This window comes from Epinephelus moara, chromosome 2 (assembly GCF_006386435.1).
Source record: "Epinephelus moara isolate mb chromosome 2, YSFRI_EMoa_1.0, whole genome shotgun sequence".
Lineage (NCBI taxonomy): Eukaryota > Metazoa > Chordata > Actinopteri > Perciformes > Serranidae > Epinephelus > Epinephelus moara.
In genome coordinates, this window is record NC_065507.1 from 29,953,019 (window position 1) to 29,976,644 (window position 23,626).

The following is a 23,626-nucleotide window of genomic DNA, read 5'->3' on the forward strand; positions in this document are numbered from 1 at the left end:
AAGAGTCACCAGTTAATCTAGCCTGCATGTCTTTTGACTGTGGGAGGAAGCCGGAGCACCCGGAGAAACCCACACTGACACGGGGAGAACATGCAAACTCCGAACAGGGGGGCTGAATGTGGTTTTGATGTGGCTTTTTTCCCTGTAAGTGTTGTCACATTACTAAATGAATAAACTGAATAAACCAGTGTACCTATGTATTGATACTATGGAACATGAGTATTGAAACCATTTCAAATATTCACAATCGACATGTACAGTATTGATAAACTGATATTTTTTTTTTTTACAAAACTATTCCCTATTGTTGACATTGTTGTCATGGTGACGTTAACTACTGGAGTGTTGTGTGTTGTTGTTGCAGAATTCATACATTAACATTACATTGGAAAATTTGCTATCAGCTCCGAAATGGCAGCTACAGAATGTGTCCTGTTCTCTTTAGTACACAACTACAGCTAGTGTAAACGCAGTTGTAAGAATATGTATGAGTCAGAAATAATAACTGTCTGAGTTGTATCTGCCTCAGTTCCGTGCTGGCCCAATCACAAGAGATGTGATATTAATAACTGTGACAATGAGTAGCCTATTGGTAGGCAGAGTAGCGCGGATCATAGCAAAACATCCAGTCACCAAAGAGGTGAAGATGCCATTCTCAAAATTTTGAATGTTTTTTTCATCATCTTGACTTTCCCGAACTTGAATGTATGTTGCATAAGTTTTCAGTGAATTGATTAAATATTATTCAGTAATTGCCAATCATTCCAGACCCCTCACGTTAAATAAAAATCAGATGCAGACCTTAAAGTAATGAATTTGAGAGCCCCTGTGATAGGCTGCAAGGCTTTACAAACAAGCTTTACATCCAGGGACATGATTCATCTGTTCATGCCACTCTTTTGAAAAAGTGCACAATTAGAAGAGCCAAAAAAGTTTTGACTGGATGCCAGTTTTGCAAATTGGGATGCACTTCTTTGTAGAACACCTAAATTCCTGGCGTTGTGCCATGAAACCGTTACTTCACATAAGAGAATAGTGGAAGTGGTCCAAGTTACTGTCCCACAGAGTGAAATAAATAATAAACTACCTACCAGGATGTCAGCATATCTTCTGTATGCTTCACATTGGAGAGGAGAGAGAAAGAGAATGCTTATGGGTGGAGAGCCTATGATTGAAAATGTGTGATGCAGGGATGGATGGAGACGATATGGGGGTTTTGGTGGGATGTCCCTGATGCCTGCTGAATGGAGAGAACGGGCAGGCAGAAACCCCATACTAGACTGCTCCAGGCACAAGCGAAAGACCTATATCCTCAAGGGACATGAAGGCTTCATGAAAGCCTGGCCTCACCCCTCACTTTAATAGCTTTCATACATTTTAAAGCAGCACTATGAGCTCTGGTGCAACTCATAAAGAATTAAATGTGTTTTTTCAGCACTTTGTTGATGTTATTACTTTTGTAATTAAATTCTCTCAGGGTTGATGAGTCAAATAGTCAGTATGATGTGATGTGATCTAGAGGTTTGTTGTACTAGATAATACTATTTTTGGGGCCATGCAGTACAAAACAACTCAAAAAAGCATGAGAGAAAAGTCAGAATATATAAAATCTGTCTTATAATTGCATATACTCAACCACCCAGTCACGAACTTAAAGATAAAACCTAATAAATACGACATGTCAAGTTTATATTTAGAACTAATTATGCTGCCTACTGTATGATTAACGTATCCCTCCATCAGCAGTGTATTTTATCTCTTCTCATTGATTTCCATATTTGATGCAGTGTGCCTTTATTGTAACATTGTCTTAACTGATAAAGAGAATGATTCTGACTCAATTATTTTTGTTTTTTTCCTGTTAAAGGTTTTTTGTTGAGGCAAACTGATTTGTGGAGTTGGGCTGTATACATAAAATTGAATTGAAGTGAACTTAACACTCACAAAAACATCTACAAGGCCTATCCTCTCAGTGAACCTCTTTGGTTGAGCTGACCTGTAAGCTCCACTTCAGCTTGCTATGCATCATCAGTCTGCCCATTTTTCCCAAATTTCCATATTTATAAATTTAAGGGAAATGCTACTCTTCTCGTAAGTGTCCAATTTGCCAGCCTCTGCAATATATGAAAAAATGTCGACTTATTAAGAAAGTCCCAGCTCATCTTAAGGCAGTGGCAGCAGGTTTGGCTTAGCATTGTGACAGCAGTCCTTATGCTGTTTGCAGAGGTAGTTTGTCACTGTTGAACCCATTCACCTGCGGTATGCCTCTGTTGTATCTTGGAGCCATTCCTAGTGACAGGCTAACTTCGTTATCCTACACACCTCCAACGAAATTCCCCCAATTTATGACAGCAGGCAGTTCCTGACACTTGTCTCCAGAGCCCGGCTCCGTGGGTGAGAATAGGGAAGCAAGCTGACGGCACTCAATGATCCTTTCAGTGGCTTAGGGAGCTCTAAACAAGCCACTTTACCATTATGTCTGTGTGTGTGTGTGTGTTTATCCACAGGAGGAAGGTGGAGATCATGCACACACACAGCCTCTTTACTCTCCTGGGAGAGAGGCTCATGCTGCACACCAACACTGTGACCGTGACGACCTACAACACTCTGTACGAGGTAACAAAACATTTTCCTCTCAAGTATCTCAACATTACTGCACCATTGGTCTCTGTGTACAGAATATGTGACTAATGTCTCATTGGTTCCTGCAACAGATTCTGACAGAACAGGTGTGCACACAGGTAGTTCACAAACCTCATCCCGAGCCCGACTCCACTGTCAAGATTCAGAATCCAAGTAAGTCTGTTATGTGTCACATTGAGTTTGATCCTTTCTGAAATTCTCTGGTAAAAATGACAGTATGTGTTTATATGTGTGTTTGCATGTGTGTGACATCAGTGATTCTCAAGGTGGTAGCCACCTTATTGAAGAACTCTGCCCCAAGCACGGAGCTGATGGAAGTTCGGCGGCTTTTCCTTTCAGACATGATCAAACTGTTTAGCAACAGCCGAGAGAACAGACGGTAAGTCAAACTTAAACTCCCTTTTACTCGCCCACTCCATCAATTATCTTGCTGATTAATGTATCAAAGAAAAGAGAAGAGAGGCACACTGCTCCCCCTCCTTGTACCATGTTTAATTGGCTGATGTAGCGACAGTCATGTTGGTGCTAAATCATCCTGAGATATGTTGTTCAGTATGTGTTTCGTTGACAGTTTTTGACAGTTTAACCCTCTTTCATCTATCAGAATGGATGTCAGAGGGGACCACACACCTACATACACACACTTTAAAACATATTGCAATTAAATTGTAAGTCTTAGGAAACCACTGACCTAAATCAACAACATAATTAGCCTAAAATTAATAGGCAGAAAGTGCTCCATCAAGTTAAACTGTTAAAATGAAGAAGAAAAAAAACACTTAATAGTTTTTCACTTGCTGCTCCTTTTCTATCTTGGCTGTCATTTTGTTTTGTGAGAAGCTGCTGCCAAATACATAAACAAATGAATATACGAATGGCCAAATGATCACAACAATCTGCTGTAATACAAATAACAAAATGCCAAATAGTCCTGGTATGTACCTTTGACACAAAGAGAAATGTTGAGGAGAAGCAGAAAGACTAAGTAATGGGAAAACTTTAAAGTAAAAGAAAGTATTTAATTTGTTAATTGTGTGGTGACATGGGTATTGCAGGTGTCTGCTTCAGTGCTCTGTATGGCAGGACTGGATGTTTTCTCTTGGCTACATCAACCCTAAAAACTCTGATGAGCAAAAGATCACTGAGATGGTGTACAACATCTTTCGTATTCTGCTCTACCATGCCATCAAGTATGAGTGGGGTGGATGGCGTGTGTGGGTGGACACACTCTCTATAGCCCACTCTAAGGTGAGTACTGTACTGTACAACAAAGAAGAAACACTGACCTCTGCTGTTGATGGTGACATTATCTATTTTGTCTTAACTGTTAAACTTCTTCTAAAGTGATATTCACAGTTTCTGCATTATAAATAGGTGGCTAACATTCTCTATAACATTGCCCTTTTTATAGGTGACATATGAGGCACATAAAGAGTACTTGGCAAAGATGTATGAAGAGTACCAGCGTCAGGAGGAGGAGAATATTAAGAAAGGAAAGAAGGGTTTGGTCAGCACCATCTCCGGTCTGTCTGCTCAGGCCCCTGGCATTAAGGGCGCAATTGAGATCAGAGAAATGGATGATAACTCCCAGACGCCTGAGAGTGAGAAAGACTATGAGAGTGCAGACTCGCGCAACCTACTGGCTGAAGGGAAGGGACCTGAAGAGGGTCTGAGAGGAACAGAGGGTACAGTAGATGGGGTCAGGGTCGAAGTTCATGACCTTCTTGTGGACATCAAGGCTGAAAAGGTGGAAGCTACAGAGGTTAAGCTGGATGATTTGGACTTGTCCTCTGACTCTCTGGGAGTATCTGAGAATGGAGCACTGGTGGAGGTGGATTCTCTGTTGGATAATGTTTATTGTGCTGCTGTAGAAAAGCTCAACAGTAATGTCAACAGTGTGTTGTTGCCAAAGGGCAGCATGGATGACCAAAATGCACCCCCTCTCATTACTCTAGATGATGATAAGGACAGCATCCCTAACAGCAACAACTTCCTGTTTGGCAAGGTGGCAGGCAGCATGGAAGACAAACTACTGCCTGATCTCAGTGCATCTGAGCCTCTGGTGCTGCCCAGCCCAGAGCCCCCAGTCCACACTGGTGCCAGTGATGAACTAGGCCTTCTTGCTCACATGGCAGGCAGCTCTGAGCTTGGCTCCTTACCCAGTATCCTGGGGAAGGGTGAGTTTGAACTACAAGCAGCCTTGGAGGGCGTCAGCTCTGTGGCTGGTGCCGAGGCTAAGGCCTCCTCCAAAAGTCCAGAGGTCACTGACGACACAGCTGCAGCGACATGTGAAGGGGACCCCTCAGCTGTTGAGAACAGCAGTGTAGCAGATGCAAATAGCAACGCTTCTGACACTGAGAGATCAGATGATGGCAAGGACAAGGAGATGAAGAAGATTCAGACGACAGCCACCACACAGGTTGGTTCAAAACTAAATCATTGTGTTGTTCATTCATATAAATATTGAGTTATCCAGTAATATCCGACACAAGAAGTCAGTCTTCTCCTTTTTAGACTTTCACATGAAAGAAATATTAGAGGTTCACTGACTTGACCAGATTGAAAATGACCGAACAGCTTTGCCAGAGGGAAATACAAGAGCAGACGATCATGAATACAGAAACAGAGCAGTGTCAGGGTCAAAGCGAGGAGGGAGACCATTTGCCATTGTCAGAATGCGTTGGCCTTTTGTGAATAGTTCTATATTAACAGACCCATAGGGATCGTTCCTTTCCCTAACTGTTGTAACAGGGACAGGATGGCCTGGTGCACATCAGGCAACATCCCTCTGGGATTCCGGAAAGTGGGCTGCCGCAATAGTTGACTGAGCCAACAGGAGGGCAGAAATAGACAAAGCATTATTCTGTAACAACCGCCTGGGATTTGTTCCTTGTTCCCCTTGTCTCATAAGAACTGTGCTCTTTTGCAGAGGTCAGGCTCTTTGCCTAACCTGGGTCACTGATGCAGGGCCAGTGGGAGGCAGGGTTTATTTTTAAACCTTTCTCTGCTGTTGCATAATTGCTCATGTTCAATTCATCACTGCTGCCTTTTAAACAGGCTTTTTTGCATCACCTTGCTGACTCATTCATCTTATGTTTAGGGGTTGCATTAAGCTTGTTGTATTTTTTTCCTTTACCCACGGGCAGGAAGAGGTTATACGAGGACTCCCTTTAATCTGGCAATTCATCATTCATAGTGAATGGTATGACAGTGGCATTATATCTCATTAAGGGTGCACTATCCATCTTGACAGAAGAACAGGATTAGCAACCAGTCTGTAAACAGGATCTCATGATGCACAGTAATTGTAAATGTGATGCCAAATTAATCTGTCTACTGATTTTTGCTGATTAACTGGTCTCCCATCAGAGTCTGCATGGCCGCCTAGCCACTCAGATGGAAAGGGACATTCGTGTGGATTTGGGCTTTAGGGGGACACCCATGACAGAGGAACAGCGACGGCAGTTCAGTCCCGGCCCACGCACCACAATGTTCCGCATCCCAGAGTTCAAATGGTCAGCCATGCACCAGAGACTGCTCACTGACCTGCTGTTTGCACTGGAGAGTGACGTCCATGTCTGGAGGAGGTGTGTGAAGTGGTTTATGTGCGCTTAAGAGACACAGAGAGGGAGGGTGAGCATGGTGCTTGTAGTGATACTTAGAATACCCTGAACTGAAATATCATGTTATTGCTGTTTTTAGACATATACTGAATCTAGCTTTTTTATGAACCCTATAAATATATTTAGTTTACCACACAGTTATATTTCCACATGATTTTCTATAAAGTGAAAAATGAATGTACCCATAATCATTTTTTTTCCTCCTCCCTATGCAGCCACTCCACTAAATCTGTCATGGACTTTGTTAATAGTAATGAGAACATTATTTTTGTCCACAACACCATCCACCTCATCTCACAAATGGTCGACAACATCATTATTGCTTGTGGAGGGATCTTGCCTCTTCTCTCAGCGGCCACCTCTCCTACCGTAAGTGCACCACACTGTTTTCACTGTGGCGGGATAATAATGCCATCTAGTGGTAATTTATTATAACCTTTTGGTTGCCTATGGCTGTCTGAAGTTTAGTGCAGGACAGTATGTACCCATGGGAAATAAGACATTTTTGTGTTTATTGATTTGGGTCACCGTTATTTGCTCAGCTTCACTTTACTACAGTTAATGCAGAGGACATTACTTTGCAATGAACCTCCCTGGGTGTCATTCGTGTTTACTTTTATCAGTTTGCCGTAATTATCAAATTTAATTTGAAATCTTGAACTGAAAAGGATTTTAATCATCTTCTCCTCTTTATTTTGTCTTTTGAGTGCCAAGATTATTATTTATGCAGTTTAAATTTCTCCCTCTTAATTACTGTATTCACAACCCTTTTGTGTGTAATACTCATTAAATAGATCTAAAAATGTACCATCCCTCTGGAATGGTGCAGTTGGCACCCTTCTCAATATTTTCCTTGGAAAACCTTTCCATGTTTTATCACAAAGGAAAGAGCTAACACAAAAGTGTCTGCTTTTGCTCAACCCCTCATTGAACATTTCAGAAAATATCACCTTGGGTGGAGTTGGAAAATCAGTCAAACTGAGATCAAACTCTCCACCAAAGTTTACATTTTTGAATATTATCTCTGCTTCCTCTGAGAGGGGAACCTACTCACCCTCTCGGAATAACAGCCCATGCTGCTGCCCTCTTCCTGACCTGCCACTGAGTGTCTGTCCTAAATTCAACAGCTACCATCACTGTGTTTATGTCTGTGATATGCTGCTCTTTCCTATTCCATTGCATGTTTCTGTTGAAAAAAATAATGCTTTAATCACAACTAGAGGTGAGAATGTGGCAAAGATGATATTGTACATGTGCACTTTAGTTTTTATGTAACTGGTGTCTTCTTTATTGCTTGTGTAAGACGGAGTTGGAGAACATTGAGGCAACACAGGGCATGTCTACAGAGACTGCCATCACTTTCCTATCCCGTCTCATGGTTATGGTGGACGTGCTGGTGTTCTCGAGCTCTCTCAACTTCAGTGAGATAGAGGCTGAAAAGAATATGTCATCCGGTGGCCTGATGCGCCAGTGCCTCAGACTTGGTAAGATCATGATTGTATGTTTGTGGCTGTAAATGTGAGTGTCAGTCAGTGCAATGAGCCAGTAAAACAATTACAGCATTTTTATATGGGATTTTGGAAGGTAAACTGCATCTTTTACCAGCCATAGTGGAAAATTGATGAGGTAGTGAATGCCATGACAGTATTCTCTTCACATACTAATAATTCCCCTAATCCCTGAAAATCCTCTGTTTGATCAGCAAAGCTAATTAATTTGAGTCCTTTGCTAATTGTATTCTAAAGTGGAGAATGTGCAGGGTTTTTCAGCACTAAAAAATTACAGCATCATCTTTTTGGAATTCAAAACAAGCAGAGAGAATCATTAGCATTGCAATTGCATACTCTTTACAAATGGTAGCCTGTATTGTCTGTCATTGGTGTGTCTCATAAGACTCATGAGTTCCTCTCTGCCCTTGTGAGTGTTTGAATGTGTCTGTGTGCAAAATAGAGAGTTGATGAAAGACATTTGAATACAAAGTAGAGAACTACTAAATTCTACCAAACCAGAATAATTTGATACACGAAGCAATCACTGAAAATGTATTTTTTTGGTCTGTTTCTGTCAGGGTGCGTAAAAGTGTTTCTGTGTCCATATCTGTTTGCGCCTTTGGGTCTGCATGCCCGCGAGCCTGTGTTTGCCGGATTGTTGACTCCAAGTTGTGCTCTGGGGGATGGGGAATAGCCTTCAGACTTCACAGTGTCCTTGTTGCAAACATACAATTTCTCATCACTGGCTTCAGTGTGAAATCAGTCTGGCTGCTGATTTTACTCCTGGCCTCTGTCCCAGCAGCCTGGAACAAATAGTCATCAGAGATAACTGATTAATTTTAAAGAGGTCATGCATGTTATCAACATTTAATTCCATTTAACTTTGAAATGAGAGCCTATTTGTATGCTGTGTGTGTGCGTGTTCAGTGTGTTGTGTGGCTGTTAGGAACTGTCTGGAGTGCAGGCAGAGACACAGAGACCGGGGAAATAAGTCTTCGATTCCCAACAACAACAAGACTCAGGAAATCCTGCAAAATGCTGTGAGTTCCAACAAGGTAAGATGTGTAGTTTCTGTACCCCCAGAAAATTTCATTTATACAGTGCATTTATAGTAAGAACCCTTTGCCCCATGATGATAATGTGACCTGACTAGTGACGCTAAATCAGCTCTCCTATTCTAAACATTATTTATACTCCCTATGGTACTGAATCTGTCCTTGTGTACAACATATAAATGTTGGCAGATTTTTTTTTTCAGTTCCATATTTGACAGTTTTCTAATCTTTAAAATGATGTAAAAAAAAAGAAAAAAGAAAAAAAAAAAAGTAATACCAAAACCAGCTTAATTGAACTTCAACTAAGCAGAGTAGCATGTCATATTGTGTTATCTCTCTGCTTTAGACAGCCATAGAGACTGTCCCTAGTAACCTGTCTCCCATCAAGGACCCTGATCGCCTTTTGCAGGATGTGGATATCAATCGACTGCGGGCTGTGGTGTTTCGTGATGTGGTGAGTGCAGGTCTGTGTGTGTGTGTGTGTGTGTGTGTGTGTGTGTATGTGTGTGTCTGACTTGGCTGCAGGTAGAGAGGATGAAATTAGGATTGTTGTTTTTTTGTTTTGTTTTTTTTGGCAGGTAAGCAGGTGTGTAATTTAATACCCCTCAATCAACAGGTAAAACACCAAAGGACCCTTCGTTGACTGAGCTGCTGTCCCTTAATCACAAGCCCTCAAAAGTTGAATGGAAATACTGTAATTCAAAGCAACATATTTCAAAGCACGTATTAGAAATATGATAGAGAATAATGGCAGTACTTTGAATGTGTTTTCACACTCTATGCAACGTGCATTTGCTATGAGAGAACCATTTCAGAAAGCAGCAGTAGATTGTGTGAAATGAGATCTTCTGAATAGAGAGTGGCATAACTGTGTTGTGATTCCTCTCCACAGGATGACAGTAAACAAGCCCAGTTCCTGGCTTTAGCTGTGGTGTACTTCATCTCTGTCCTCATGGTCTCCAAGTACCGCGACATCCTGGAGCCCCAGCGTGAGACTGCCAGGATAAACCAATCAGGACGCAGCATGCGTCAGGAGATCAACTCACCAACCAGCACAGGTGTTGACAGCTGTGCCCTACCTTTCCTACAGTCATTCTTCCTGTTCACTAATCTTAGCTTGTAGTAACTGTGTCTGATATAAATTAATGTTAAGTGTCCTTGGTCCTTTCTGATGCACTGCTGCCAACCTGAGCTGAAAGCTCATTCAGTAAAATAGCAGGGATCCCCTGCCTGCACTCCACTGACTCACCTATGATTTATTCATGAGCTCTGCTAATTGCACCGCACAGAATTAAATGTGGAAGCAAATGGAGACTGGGGCTGGAGATGGTAGTTATGAACTTGAATAGGCATCATCGTTCTCTCTGAAATGAAAGGTAGTATGTGCCTCAAGTCATAAATCATACATTAAGCCACATGAAAGGAAATCAGTGGTTGCCTACAAAGGTTTAGCGCAACGTCTGCTGCAGTGCCAACTTGCTATTATGAGATGCACGAGTGAGCATACTTTATCAACTTCCATTCAGACAAAAGGTGAAGTGAATAAAAGAAACGCAAGGAAAAGGAGAGAGGCCAAAGGAAATATGAAAGTGTAATTTGAGGAGCTTGGAACACACAGAGAATGAAGAAAGAGAAGATGAGCAGTGAGAAGTTGAGAGATGGGAAAGCAGCAGCCTGCTGGCCAACTACTGTGGGTTTGTGGGGCAGTGGAGCCAGGCTTGCTATTTTCAGCCCCATCTGTCAGTGCCCATTAGGCAAGCAATCCACCAGAGGAGAATGGGATCATAGAGGTTGCTGGGAGGAGAGAGGCACACTGCCGCCTTCATAAATTTCACCAGAAAATGGGGAATTTTCCAGACGGCATGTGGCAGACGATTGTCTGATGGACCAGGAAGCTAGACGACTTGCTGGCTAAATCAGGCCCTGCTGACCTCGTTAGGGGGCATGTGATGAATATTAATATAGGGCCTTGCATCTACTGTAGGTAACCACTTGGTCACAATGAACCAACATCTTGCTAGAGAGGCACCTCTGCATGTTTCTGGGGAGGAAAAGCAAACATTTTATTCAGTCAAGTAGATCACTTTACAGACAATGCATTTTCAATGTATGAAGAAACAAAATGCTGCGGATTCCAATAAGACTTTTGGTCCACACTCGCAATCTCATGTATATAGAAAGGTACAGTAAACAGTATTTTATGTACCAGAATAATAGAGCTACTTCTGCTTCCTCTGTCACAGTTCTAAAGCAGTGAAATAGCCTCCCAAGACTTAAGGCAGGAGGAAGCTGAAGAAAAGCATTCATGTTTTATTAGCATAGAAGGGGAATAACAGAGAGATAATCTCACCAAAAGATCAGAGCTTCTGGAGAGAGATCTAAGAAGCGGCACTGGCACATGGCTCTCTCTACACATGCTAAATTTACTCTTTGGCTAGGGATGTAAAACTAGCTTTGGAATGTAATTTTATTCAGTGGTATTGGTTAATTATTTAGTTTTAAATCCCCATTTCCCACTTTTCTTGACAACTATTATATTGATTATAGGCATAAATAAAAACTACCTATGATAAATGCATGTTGATCAATATACTGTAGGGATCGAGAGACTGTAATTATTGACATTTTTTTGTCCTGAAAGCTTGTTTAATCTTGTGTTGTTTGTTTTTGTGTATTTTTTTAAACTAAGGGATTAAACTAACAAACGATAATTATTTTATTACTCAAAGTAACAAACAATACACACTGATAATTTTTTCAGTTACCTTTTAGTATTGCACATACAGCATTTTCTTTAATGTGGTCTCCACCTATCACTCTTTGTTTTCTGTGTGTGTTTGTTCTACAGAAACACCCCTAGCATTTGACAATAGTAAGGATCATCCTGTGCCATCAGACTTGCATATGGAGACCTCCCTTCCCCACACAGACTCTGGTATTGGAGAGGAGCAGGTAGCCAGCATCCTTAATGGGTCTGATCTGGACCACAGCGCAGGACTGCTCATATCTACACTGTCCTCAGAGGTGAAGAAGTCCCAGGAGAGTCTGTCTGAATCACCCGGTGTGGAGGTGCTAAAACCGCCCTCCTCTATCATCAGCATTAGCCAGCCCAACAAGGGCATCAATGTGAAAGAGATTCTGAAGAGCCTGGTGGCAGCTCCAGTGGAGGGCATGGAGGCTGGGCTGGAGCCCCTGTCCTACCCAGATCCTGCTGCCAGTGCCCAGGCCCAGGCCATGCTGCCCATGCAGTTTCACTCCTTTGACAGGTGAGGAAGTGTCGTCAGTAGATAGTCTGTTGTGCAGATTTTTTTTTTTTTTCCAAAGAAGTGTATCAGAGATTTTGCCTGGTTCAGCCCAACCATTAACTACAAATGATGTACACTTTACCATTACCAACAAGTTTATAGTATTGAAATCGATTCATTCTGCATTATTTTTTATTAAAATCACATTATCATTACTGGGTAAAACATGGCATTAAAACACAACTTTAATGTACTTTTGACAAAAAAATGAATGCAATCTTGACTAAAACATCTGCATGTATGGAAACAATATGGTCCTTGAACTTGAGTTTTATATTTTCCTTAATAGGAAAAGCAAACTGTGTTAAAGCCAAAAACAAACCGTGATGAAACAAAAGAAGATAACAATAATTACATCATGTCTGACTGTATAATTCTCTGAGGTTTACATTTTTTAAGGATGGCCAGCGAAAATTTCATGCCATAAGTGATGTGTGTGTCTGTGTGTGTATGTACATGCTATCACTCAAGGGACCGTAAAATGCTGATGTTAATCCCCTCAGTTTATCTTACTTATCCAGTATACCACTAATGGTTTTTAAGTAGCATGCAACACATTATTCATTTCAGACCATTATTGTACTCATTCCCCATGGCAAGGAATCCCTGTGTTTGAAAAGGTCTCTGTGGCACTGCTGTGGTTTATTTACGTTCCTGGATTAGATAAAACCACACAGTAATCTGTCTGGATTTGGGAGTTTACAAACCTGCTCCTGCAGGGATTTCAAGCTTCAAGCCCCTGAGCCCTGTCTCCTATGGTTGATAAAGTTTTGAAAATCATAATTTTTCTAAAAGTAATTTGAGTTGGTTTAGCACAAACAAAAACTAATCCTGTCCTCTGGACACCGCTGTTTTGGTAGAGTTTTTGTTTGTGTCTGTGTATAATCACCGCCAGGCTCCAGAGAGACGGCAGAGGACACACTGAGTCAGGAGGAACAATGGGGCCTCCCTTCTTTTTAATGCATGCTGCTGCTGCTGCTGCTGAGCTGGGCTGAGGTGAGCCTGATGAATAGGGGAGAAGATGGAGGAGTATGTGGTGAGAGGACAGCTGAGAGGGTGGGGGTCTCCAGGGCGTTGATGACAGATTAAACAGAAGCGGCCTCACGCCACACCATGGCCAGCCCTGTCGCCCTCACTACTCACACCCGTAATGGGAACTGGCAGCCTGAAATGAGTCGCCACAGCAAAGTGTATTATTTTTGAAATGCTTTCACACAAACCCTCCTGACCACATATACAACTTTGTCTCATGCTTTTCATGTCACTCCCCCTCCAGCCTCTATTTGCTGTGTCTAATTGTTTGCCACCTGCCAGCGAAATGAGCTGCCAGACATGGACAGGCCTTTCATTTGTCTGTCAGGGTGACAATAGATTGGGAGTGACAACATCAAAAAGAAAAAAGGAGGAAAAAATGGCTTAAAGTGGAGTGCACAGGGGTAGTCGTTGCAGAGGCCACTCTACTGGAGACTTTCATAGAGGAGATTCAAATTACTCAACGTCCAGATTCCTTAAGACCCAATGGGAATACAGTAGAGAAATACTTCACTAATCTTTAACTTCCTCCCCTCTTCTTCCCCAAAAGTCTTCAAATAAGCTCTATGGGATATTGTTTGTTCTTACAGATTTGTTTTTTCCCAAGATGTAGAGCAATAATAACTGGTTTTAAATGAATTTGAGAGTGGAATATAAGCACATTTCCTGTCTCTGTCCCTGTATTCCTAAATAAAGCACTATTAGATTAGATTCCATCTGTTGGATTTATAAAGGAAACATTTCTTTGGTTATACTTTACACTGCAGCCATCTCCCACAGCTGCAGACCTCATTAATATTAATTCTAAGATTAATCCTTGCTTTATTCTGTGCAACTCAATTAAGACAATTCTATTAATAAAATATGCGGTAGATAATCTATACATGATTCATGAGTACTCGGCTAATGAATTATTCATTGAAAGAGGTTCATGTTTTATCTACATCCTGTAGATCTAATGTAGCGTCCCAGCTATGCCAATGAACAGACAGGCTTCTGCTGGAAGACTCAAGCAAGGGATACATACGGAAAGCAAGATTAAATTCATGGCAAGTTCCGACAGTCAAAACACGCTAGTGATGTTCTCATATCTGTCAATGAGATTTCACAGAGGGGAGCAGTACAGAGATCTACTAAATAAATGATACTCGTCACCAGTGTTCTTCAGAGCACAGCTGTATCTCTGGAGATAATAATTTCAGATAGCTTTCAAGCTTTTCTCTGACTTTTTTGACTGACTGAGTAGATTTTGATCTGCCAAAATTCAAAAATGTTATTACGCCACTAGTTTTTGTGTCAGCGAGGCAACAGTGTGTCACTGAATGTGTTCATAGAGAAACTACAGAGCTATTTCATCTGTTACATTAAACATTTGATAATTTTGAGAAATTGGTTGCACAGTAGAAGTACAAGCCATGCTAGGTTTGTTTCTGATGGAGTCCAGCATGTTTTACTTCATCTGTGAGATGGACTGTGGATATATAATTGCAACATAAAACAGTAAAAGTCTGTGTTGTTTTTGTTGAGGGGGGATTTCTGGGGATTTGCTTCAGATGACAGCAGGCTTAGCTCGTGACAGAGCAGAGGCCTGGCCTGTGTCACCCAGAGTAACTGCCGGAGATTGGACAAGACATTATCTGGCACCCTCACAAACCCAAAGGCCAACTGTAGACCCGATAAGGACAAGCTTTCCTTCTCCTTCCTGTCAGGGAGCTCTTCAAGGGCCAAGTTCACTGCATCATCTTTAATCCCTGGCCAGTCAGATTGCATGTGAACAGAGGTCTGGTGGGTTAGTGGTATGACTGTGCTTTCCTGTGCTGTTACATGAGGTCACAAGTGTAACTTTCATATCAAGCCTTGACAAGCTTTTCTTTACGTTTTATTCATGAGGTCTTCCCCTTTCTCTTTTAGCACCATGTGATGTTTTGTACAGCAGCTTTCACAAATAAAAGGGAAGCCGCTGTTACCATCAATAAATAATTGTATTTAGTTGTTTTCCATGGTCTTAGTATCTTGGTTGGAGAAATTTCATCCTGAACTGGTTCACCCTGATCACTCTGTCTTTCTTATGGGTCAGGTAGCCTCAGATAATATACACTGTCTGCTCGATATGTTGGGCATTTGCCAGGGACTACATTAAGAGCTACAGAATGATATTAGTTGATGCTGAAATAGCATTCGAACAGTTGGAGTGGTTGTCCTTCTGGAAAGTGCTTAGCACTATAGATATTGGTGATGCTTCTATTGACATAATTACTATTACTTTACACTAACCCATCTGCAACATTCATTACAAGTAGCAATTTATCGCCTCCTTTTATAGTAATAAGAAGTAGTAGATAGAGCCTATGTGGACTCAGTTCTGTGAATTTACCCTTGCTATTGAATCTTTGGCAGAGACCGTAAGAAAGTCTAACTTAATTAAACTTTTTTTTTTTAATTAAACATTGCATTTATCTTTATTTACAGATAACGTTTTGTTATTTTTCTAAAATATGAGAGGTTCCCTTCCAAATATTTGATCATTACCTCCTCTCAACTCTGCTGCAAAAGATGAGCTGCCAGATATTGGTGTGCCTGAGATTTTCCATCTAGAGTATTTAGAAATTGAAAGACAGGCCAGTCTGAAAAGGACTGTCTATAGGAATTTTAATATTTTTAAATATATAGAATCAGACCTAGTGAGTTTTCTGGTATGATATGGATTTTAAAAATGATTTCCAGGGTAATTATTTTTTCTTGTTCATTGCTCTTTATATCATGACTTTAATAATCAAGGCAGTGTTTTCTTGTAAACTTATTTGGGAATGTTAGTATTTAGGAATGTAGGTGTGTTTGGTCACTATACTGTACAGACATTATCCAGCATACAGTGTTTATATCCAGATGTGTGTGTATGATGTGTAAGCATGTATATAGGTAAACTGATATGCTTATGTAAGTTTTTATATGTGGGACAAGGTACATACATTCACATATGCATGGATTTTTTTTCCCCTTTTTGTCTTAATGTGTATAATTATTCATGGTTTATTTAGACTTTTGATCCTTGGGTGCCCTCTCTCACATCTCTAATTTCAAAGTTTCTGTTTCTTTATTTTCAAAAATAAATAATTGATCTATCCAGGGGCATAGTAGAAAAACTTGCTGTATATAGGGCATAGGCTGCAAATATGTCTGACACTCTCCGTTTACTTTCTGTCAGAAACCAGATGCTGCTCTGTATGTCTGTACAGAGCAAATGCCAAATAGAAAGGTCTTGAATCTCATGCTCAATGAGCCGTAGTTCTGTCAGTTCGAACACAGACGGTAGCTATGCAAATGCTTGTCAGTAACAACTGCCAAGTTGCTCCTGGAGAGCTTCTCATTAGGGTCGGGGATGTTTTCAGCTCCTCTGAGCAGAGCAGAGGGCAGCAGAGGGCCACCGGTGGCAAGAGCAGATGTAAGGGAAAGTGTAGTAGCTGGTCGGCTGGCCTCTTGCCCTCAGCTTTCAGCCTTTTGCATACGTGTGTGTATGTTTGCATTGCATGCTTTATGCTGACTGATGTAGTTACAGGTCAGGATGTTTACCTTTCTGAAAGTTCTGGTCAATGTCTGGGCATGCTCATGCTGGCAGAGCCTCAGAGCAGATCATTACTTCTCTCCTTTTTTATTTATTTGTTTATTTGTTTTGAGAAATGAGGATTAGAAAGTCAACAGTTGAATCAAAAGTCAAGGAAATCCTGGATTTTCTTTCCAAAAAGCAGGGCTGAAAGTCAGTTTAATTATGAAAACTTTTGTCCTAAAGACAACTTGGTATATAGCTGGCTAGTTTGATTTTAACCCCTGGTTCCTGGCTAGTTTTCAAACTCTCAATTATTGGCCTCAACTATAACCTGCCTGACAGACATGAAAAATTAAATCCACCCACAGATCTAGCCCAGCAGTGTTTTATATTATTATATCAAGGCCATAAGTCAGAGTATATGAATAATTCTATGATGTTATCATGGTTTAAGTCTACAGGTATCACCTGCAGTCACTACAGCACCCTGAAGCTGTTAGGGATTTAGAGTCTTGCTCAAGGGCACTGGCAGGGAACATAGTTATGAAGGACATAAACCTACAACCTCCAGTTTTTCCTCTTCACTGTGCCACTCTGCTGCCTTTTTTCAATCCATTTTGTAATTGTTGATTAATATATGGTAATTCAGTCTAAAGATGTTAACTGTGTTGAATTCCTATTGCTCATATTTTGGCTTTTTATAAGCATAAACGTTATATACATGTGTGAATGAAGCATATTGCATGTGTTTCCTGTAGGAGTGTGGTGGTGCCTGTGAAGAAAACCTCCCCTGGCAGCCTTGCAGTTAACACAGTGGGAAGCAGCAGCAGCACCTCTGCTGGGCTGACAGCTGGCAGCACCCCTAACATCTTTGCTGCTGCCTCTGCCACCCCCAAAAGCATGATCAACACCACAGGTAGGTCATGCAAAAAGGTTACTGGAGCATAGTCATATTTAAAATACTACATCCAGCCCTGGTAATGTGGTCATTTTCAAATTATGATACTTTAAAGTAATCTGAGTAATTACTGTTCATCTGAATGACCTTTCATTCTTTGATGCCAAGAATATAAACAAAGCACTCTCCTTCTGCTAGATCATGTGATCCTTTATGCCTGTGCAGGGGCTCTTGTGTACCACTAGATGGCCCTCTTTACCTTCCCATCAGTGTCTGCAGTAGCTCTGCACTGCCAAATAAAAGCTGCTCCCCTTCAGCCACAAGGATTCTTCCTGATACGACCAAACCATACAACTCCATTTTAGTCCACCTGAATCACGTATTTAACAAATGCCTTTATAATAGTGAAAATTGTGCACATGGCTTTCCTGTGTAGCGTGTGCTCCTCTCTGATTGACGTCAAGCCCTCTCTCCCTCCCCCTGCTGTCACGAAGCTTTTCCCGAGGCTCTGCTGCATTAAGGCAGTTCCACCTCAGGGCTCCTGTAGTCTGGGCCTCTGAAAGGACCCACTTAACACCAAGAACCATTAGGAGCTCCAACACCTTTTTAATGTGCTCCATTAAAAAACAACTCTCCCTCTCCTCTCTGAGCCCCTCTGCAGGAATTTGAGAAATGTATCCAAGTCAAAGTGTGCTTTCAGCGGAAGGCACATGCCCTCACCCAGACCCCATGATCTCACCAGACTGGTTTTAAAATCTCATATGGATGGTCATAATGATTTTATACTTGTGACTCATGGCTCACCTTTAAATTACTGTTGTCACGATATCCCTAATTTTGGCTTTGATACCTAAAGTACATGTAATATGTAAGAATTTGATGCGGGTTTTGTTTTGATAGGTCGGTTGATTCTTCATTTTTGCTGTCTTAGTAAGCAAAATAGTTCCATATGTTGCTGCTGGCGCCAGTTTGAGCAACCAGCTTAGGTGCACTTGGATTTAGTTAAAGATTTGGTGCATGATGTGACACCCCTACCATGTTTTCATTTGTTTGACTTGGTTGAAATTTGCGCTGACTGCTGAAATCCACTGTCAGCGGCCAGATTGCGGCTGGTTTTATAACTTCCATTTCTGTCTTCTTCTTTTTCCTATTATTTCAGTCTGTGTGCCATTACATGAATTCACAATGACAGTGAAATGTAATTTCAGTCGACATTTTTAATGTTTTTTTTTTTTTAAGATTTGACAACATTACTGTTATAATATTAAGAATTTTCAAAATAATGGAATATTTCATCCACAAAATGTCCATTGGTAAATCAGTAATTCATGCCATGTGACCTTGAATTTGTGGAGCAAACTTTGTTTTTCTCGCGTGTTGATTTATTAATTGATTGGGGCCCAGTTTAGCAACAGCAAAACTATATCAAAACATCTCTTTGGAAAAACTCTCACACAACTGGTGCAGTGTAAACCAAATCACATTTATCCAGTCATATGCTCAGTACTTCCTGAAGACTTCCAATTTCACTAAGAAAGTCTGACTTTGCTCATTTTAATTTTTGCTGTTGTTTAATGAGGTCCCCAATCAATCCATAAATCTATATGTTCACTGTTTTACGTGGAGGCATGCGTAAGAAAAAAAAAGGTAATACAGCATGATATATTGATTTACAAATGATTATTCTGCGGGTGAAGTATTCCTTCAAAATGAATTTCACTTTAAATGTGTTTTGTTGCATAAATAGTAATCCTCACCTCTCTGTAAAATTATTTAAGATTAGTAAAGACATACATATTTATAATCATACTTGCATTACGCTAATGTCGCATGCTTCTGGTGGTCTTCTCTGCAGGAGCAACTGATGCAGCCCCCTCTACCTCATCTTCCTCTAGTTTTGTCAACGGAGCCACCAGTAAGAATCTGCCGGCCGTGCAGACGGTCGCCCCCATGCCTGAAGACACAGAAGAAAACATTAGGTACAACAGAGCCCCTCTCTTTTCAACCATGCTCTTATTGCCCTGTGGTAGTAAACTCACTTTATTCAAATTGTTTGACTGATGTATAAAATCCACTCATACACAGAGGTGTGTGAAGCTTTTCTTGCAAATGCATTTTTTTCCTCCAAAATTTTCTTTCATTTTCTGTTTTTAATGTTTTGCCTGCCCTGTGAACAGATTGATTTATTTTATCTGATCTGATTTTATGTGTCTGCACTTTCACCTTTAATGAGACAGTTTTCTTTGTCTCTATATAGTCAAAACAAAAGAGCACAAATAAAACTGAGGTGTTATTTTTTTGTGGACACTACGGCAAAGTTTCGCCTCATTCTTTGCGTACACTTGTTTATTTCTGTGTGTCTGGTTTGACCTTGACTCATCTTCCTCACTTGCTCTAATAGTTTGTGACAGACGTCCTTAGTCCTGCTCTCCCACTGACTGCAGAGAGCCCAGGCCTTTCTCCAGAGTCTCTCTCTCTTTCTCTTTTCAGTTGCCATGGCAGCAGTAACCGACATCACTTAGCGTAACTGGGAAGTCAATGATAGTACTATCTCCCTGCAGAGCCTTATATTTTAGATGAGGAAAAGCACAACCAAGCTGAACTGCATGCTCCAGTCTACTGAAAATAACAAATGGATATGAGTATGATTATATATTTCATAATTCATTTTTCATGATTAGTTAATGAACTCAACTGATATGTCTCACAACAACACAAAGCAAGTATTGCCTGTGGTTTAGTTTTTCATTTTTCTCTCTATTTCACTGCCTTTTTGAAGTGGACCAGTGTCCACTACGCCAGGGACTGACACCTCCTGTGCTCAAACCCTTTAGCTCTCTGACAGGATTACAAGCAGCCTCCAGAGATGCAGGACAGTGTGTTAGGCAAGGACATTTATGTTAGCCACCTAGGCTCCCTTCACCCTGCTTTTAATGTCATCCCTCTGCTGTGTTTTCCCAGGGTGCTGGAAGGCAGATTACACTACACACTCATACAAATCCCAACCAAACCTTTCCGCTTCCCTCTCTCTGCTTCTCTCTATCCTGCTGCTTCCTGCCCATCTTAGCTGGGAAAACAAGCCTCTACTCTCCTCATGTTGCCTCGTATCTGTGTTCGTACACATAGGAGCACAGAGATATGTTGCAGCTTGAGTCGAATCTCTGCTTGAATACAATCTGAGGTGCACTGTATGGCTGCATGACTCCAGCTCACAGTTTCTCTGAGGTGCTTAGATAATGTCAGGCAGCAGCATGTAGTGAGTGTGTAGAAGATAAGGAACTTCCCTCTGCAGTCTTGAACAACTGTGATCCCATGTGCAAACCTGGTAACATGTCATAACAAAGAACGCTGCAAACGACTGGTGAGAAAAAAAAAAGTGTTAACATGGCCTTTGACAACATAAAATCTTCTGTTACTGACACCTCCTGTCATAGCAACCATAATTTTGTTGCTATCCAGCTTGGTTTGCATCCTCTGAAATGTATTATCTACCCTCTGCGCCCACTAGGACTCTGCCAGCCCACCTACACACTAACTGGTGTTAGCTGTTTGCACTTGGTCGACTATCAGGCCCTCACTGCTCTTTTTGTGTTTTACCCTTGATTAAAGGGCACAATGCTATCTCCCTTACATTTTTACTCAAATTCAGGTGTCTAGTTTTCTTCTGTGACTTCTATCCTGATTTGTTTTCTTTGACAGCATTACCACGAAGCTGGAGAGGGCCTTAGAGAAGGTGGCACCCCTGCTGAGAGAGATCTTTGTGGACTTTGCACCCTTCCTGTCACGCACCCTGTTGGGCAGCCATGGGCAGGAGCTGCTCATAGAAGGTACAGATGTTGTTGAGTGAGTTTCATTTCCCAAGCTGTGTGTGGAGTCCTGCCCCCACCAACCTACCTCTACCTAGCCAATGTAGCATGTACTACATTGGCTGCCTCATTGATGGATGCATACACAGTAGTAGGTGTTGACAGGAAAGTCACTGTTTTGCACACAAGCTGGGAGTCTGTCACAGTCTGATTAAATCTGCTTTCCCTTTCATTCATCTTGTGACGTCTGTGTGTTTTGTCTTCTTCATGACTCACTCCACATATTGAGGATTATTCCGAGATGTAGTATTTTTAAACATCAGTGTTTCACAATCACAACAGATGTCATGTTGAAATGATTGTTGAAATTAGTGTTGGCTCTTGCCTCATGCCAGTGATATTTTTAGTATCTCCGGGTCACCCAGCAGCATGGTGGATTTTTGACTTTTTGAATTTTTTCTTATTTCAGAATTAATTTAAGCCAAGTAATTTGCCATTGATGGAAAATCTGAAAGCTTTAGCTGTATTTATATTGGAAATTGAAGTGACATTGGAATCCAGCTTATTTTCTGCACAGTTCAATCCAAATCCACATACCTTGGGGGTAAATTGAAGCATAGATGCTTACAGAACTCTTTTTAAATTTTCAGTAATGTCTCAGAGATAATGCAGTAATGGTTTGTTGATGTTAAAGTGATATAGCACTGCAAGTAAAACCTGGACTCATATATGTTCTAGCACAGACGTTGTACTCTCTGTCACAGTAAAACGGCCTCCAGGTTTAATGTCTATACCATAAAGACTCACAATTTTGCTTTAAACTGTGTCACAGTCGTCACATTGCATACATTTAAAGTGCAGGTCTCACTTGCTTGGTTGTGCACAATGTTTGCCAAAGTGTGTGATCCTTCTGCCGCACTCCACTCTAGGCTCTAGTCTTATTTCCTGGTGGTTGTGTGAAGGCTCCCAGTGCTTTCCTCAGGCCCCAGGTTGGCAGTCTCTCACAGTGCTACTTGCGCCTAACCTCAGGGACTGTCTGCCTGCATGTGTGTGCTCTGCCACTCTGCTCTCAAAGCTTGTTTTGGCTTGCATTTACAAGAACACTGCCACCACACACCCGTGCATGAGTCTGCTTCTGCAGATATTTGTCTGTGCGTGCACAGTGAATTATATATATGCGTGTCCCCTTCAGTCTCTTGACTTGCAGTTTGCACAAAGTGAAATGATATCTCTGCGTTTTCTCACTGCCAAAGTCTTTTCTTTTAAGTGTAAGCTAAACCGATATTAGTTTCAGAAGTCTATGCAGAGAATGACAGCAGGCTGAAAGAATGCAATCCAGTGACTTTATTAAAGCCGGATCGAGAGAGAAGGCTGACACGTGTCTACTTTCTTGAGTATAACTTATGTGTATACTATTTACACTGCTGGCTACCTTTTAATTACTCAGTTATTTAATTGCGACCAATATCAAAGCATTTTAGCAGTAAGATAGTATCACATATTATATTTAGTTTGCTTAGCTTTTTTTTTATTACTTAATAATGACATCTGAACTTTCAAGAGCATTTTATTTCTAAAATTTTAGGATTTATTACTAGTATTTGATTTAAGCTTTGCAAATAATTAACTCCGGCACGCTTACTCAGTAGCAGAGTCTTATTTCTTTGATGCTGTATAAACTGATCCTGGAAGAATTATTGTCGAAATTATTTATTAAGTTGTCTTCTACAGACATTAAAAACACATTTAAAGTACTACTTTATTTATATTTCCATTCCAGCCAGTAGACAAGCAGTTTTTCCTCCATACATCATGCATATACCATACATATATACGTATGTAAATAGCCATGCTGGTATGCCATGCACAGGTGGAAGGCTGCTCTCTCCAACTCTGGGGAAAGGAATGAAAAAATCAGGTAACATAGCCTTGACAAGTGTGAATATGTCTGTTACCCTTTCACTCAAAGTCTGTCAGCAGACTGACCAAGCTGACAAACCAGAGCTGAGCTGAGAGTGTAACCCCACAAACAAGGTCGTAGATAGACAGCTCGGGCCTCAGTGCTCTCCACCAGACGTGTTTAACCCTGTCTGGGTCTCTAAAAAGTGCAACCTTTTCCTGACATGAATGAGAGCAGGTTTATTGGACAAAACAAACACACGTTTTTATTTTAAATCTTTAACTTTATCGAGCCTCTCAGGTCTTTCCCAGTTGCAGTGTGTTTGTCCAA

At 41.1% G+C, this 23,626-nt stretch overlaps 1 protein-coding gene across 1 annotated transcript in view; it reads left to right on the forward strand.

The window, feature by feature from the left end:
* LOC126406986 (neurobeachin-like) overlaps positions 1-21,437 on the forward strand; it is a 65,455-nt gene extending 44,018 nt beyond the window's left edge. Inside the window, exons 18-32 of the mRNA XM_050071620.1 lie at positions 2,508-2,616; positions 2,715-2,796; positions 2,899-3,022; positions 3,699-3,891; positions 4,055-5,062; positions 6,013-6,230; positions 6,482-6,635; positions 7,570-7,750; positions 8,684-8,811; positions 9,200-9,265; positions 9,704-9,869; positions 11,660-12,077; positions 17,451-17,608; positions 19,446-19,569; positions 21,290-21,437. Coding sequence (XP_049927577.1) covers positions 2,508-2,616; positions 2,715-2,796; positions 2,899-3,022; positions 3,699-3,891; positions 4,055-5,062; positions 6,013-6,230; positions 6,482-6,635; positions 7,570-7,750; positions 8,684-8,811; positions 9,200-9,265; positions 9,704-9,869; positions 11,660-12,077; positions 17,451-17,608; positions 19,446-19,569; positions 21,290-21,437 — 3,277 coding nt within the window. The remainder of the gene's footprint in view (positions 1-2,507; positions 2,617-2,714; positions 2,797-2,898; positions 3,023-3,698; positions 3,892-4,054; positions 5,063-6,012; positions 6,231-6,481; positions 6,636-7,569; positions 7,751-8,683; positions 8,812-9,199; positions 9,266-9,703; positions 9,870-11,659; positions 12,078-17,450; positions 17,609-19,445; positions 19,570-21,289) is intronic.
* The last annotated feature ends 2,189 nt before the right edge of the window (positions 21,438-23,626 follow it).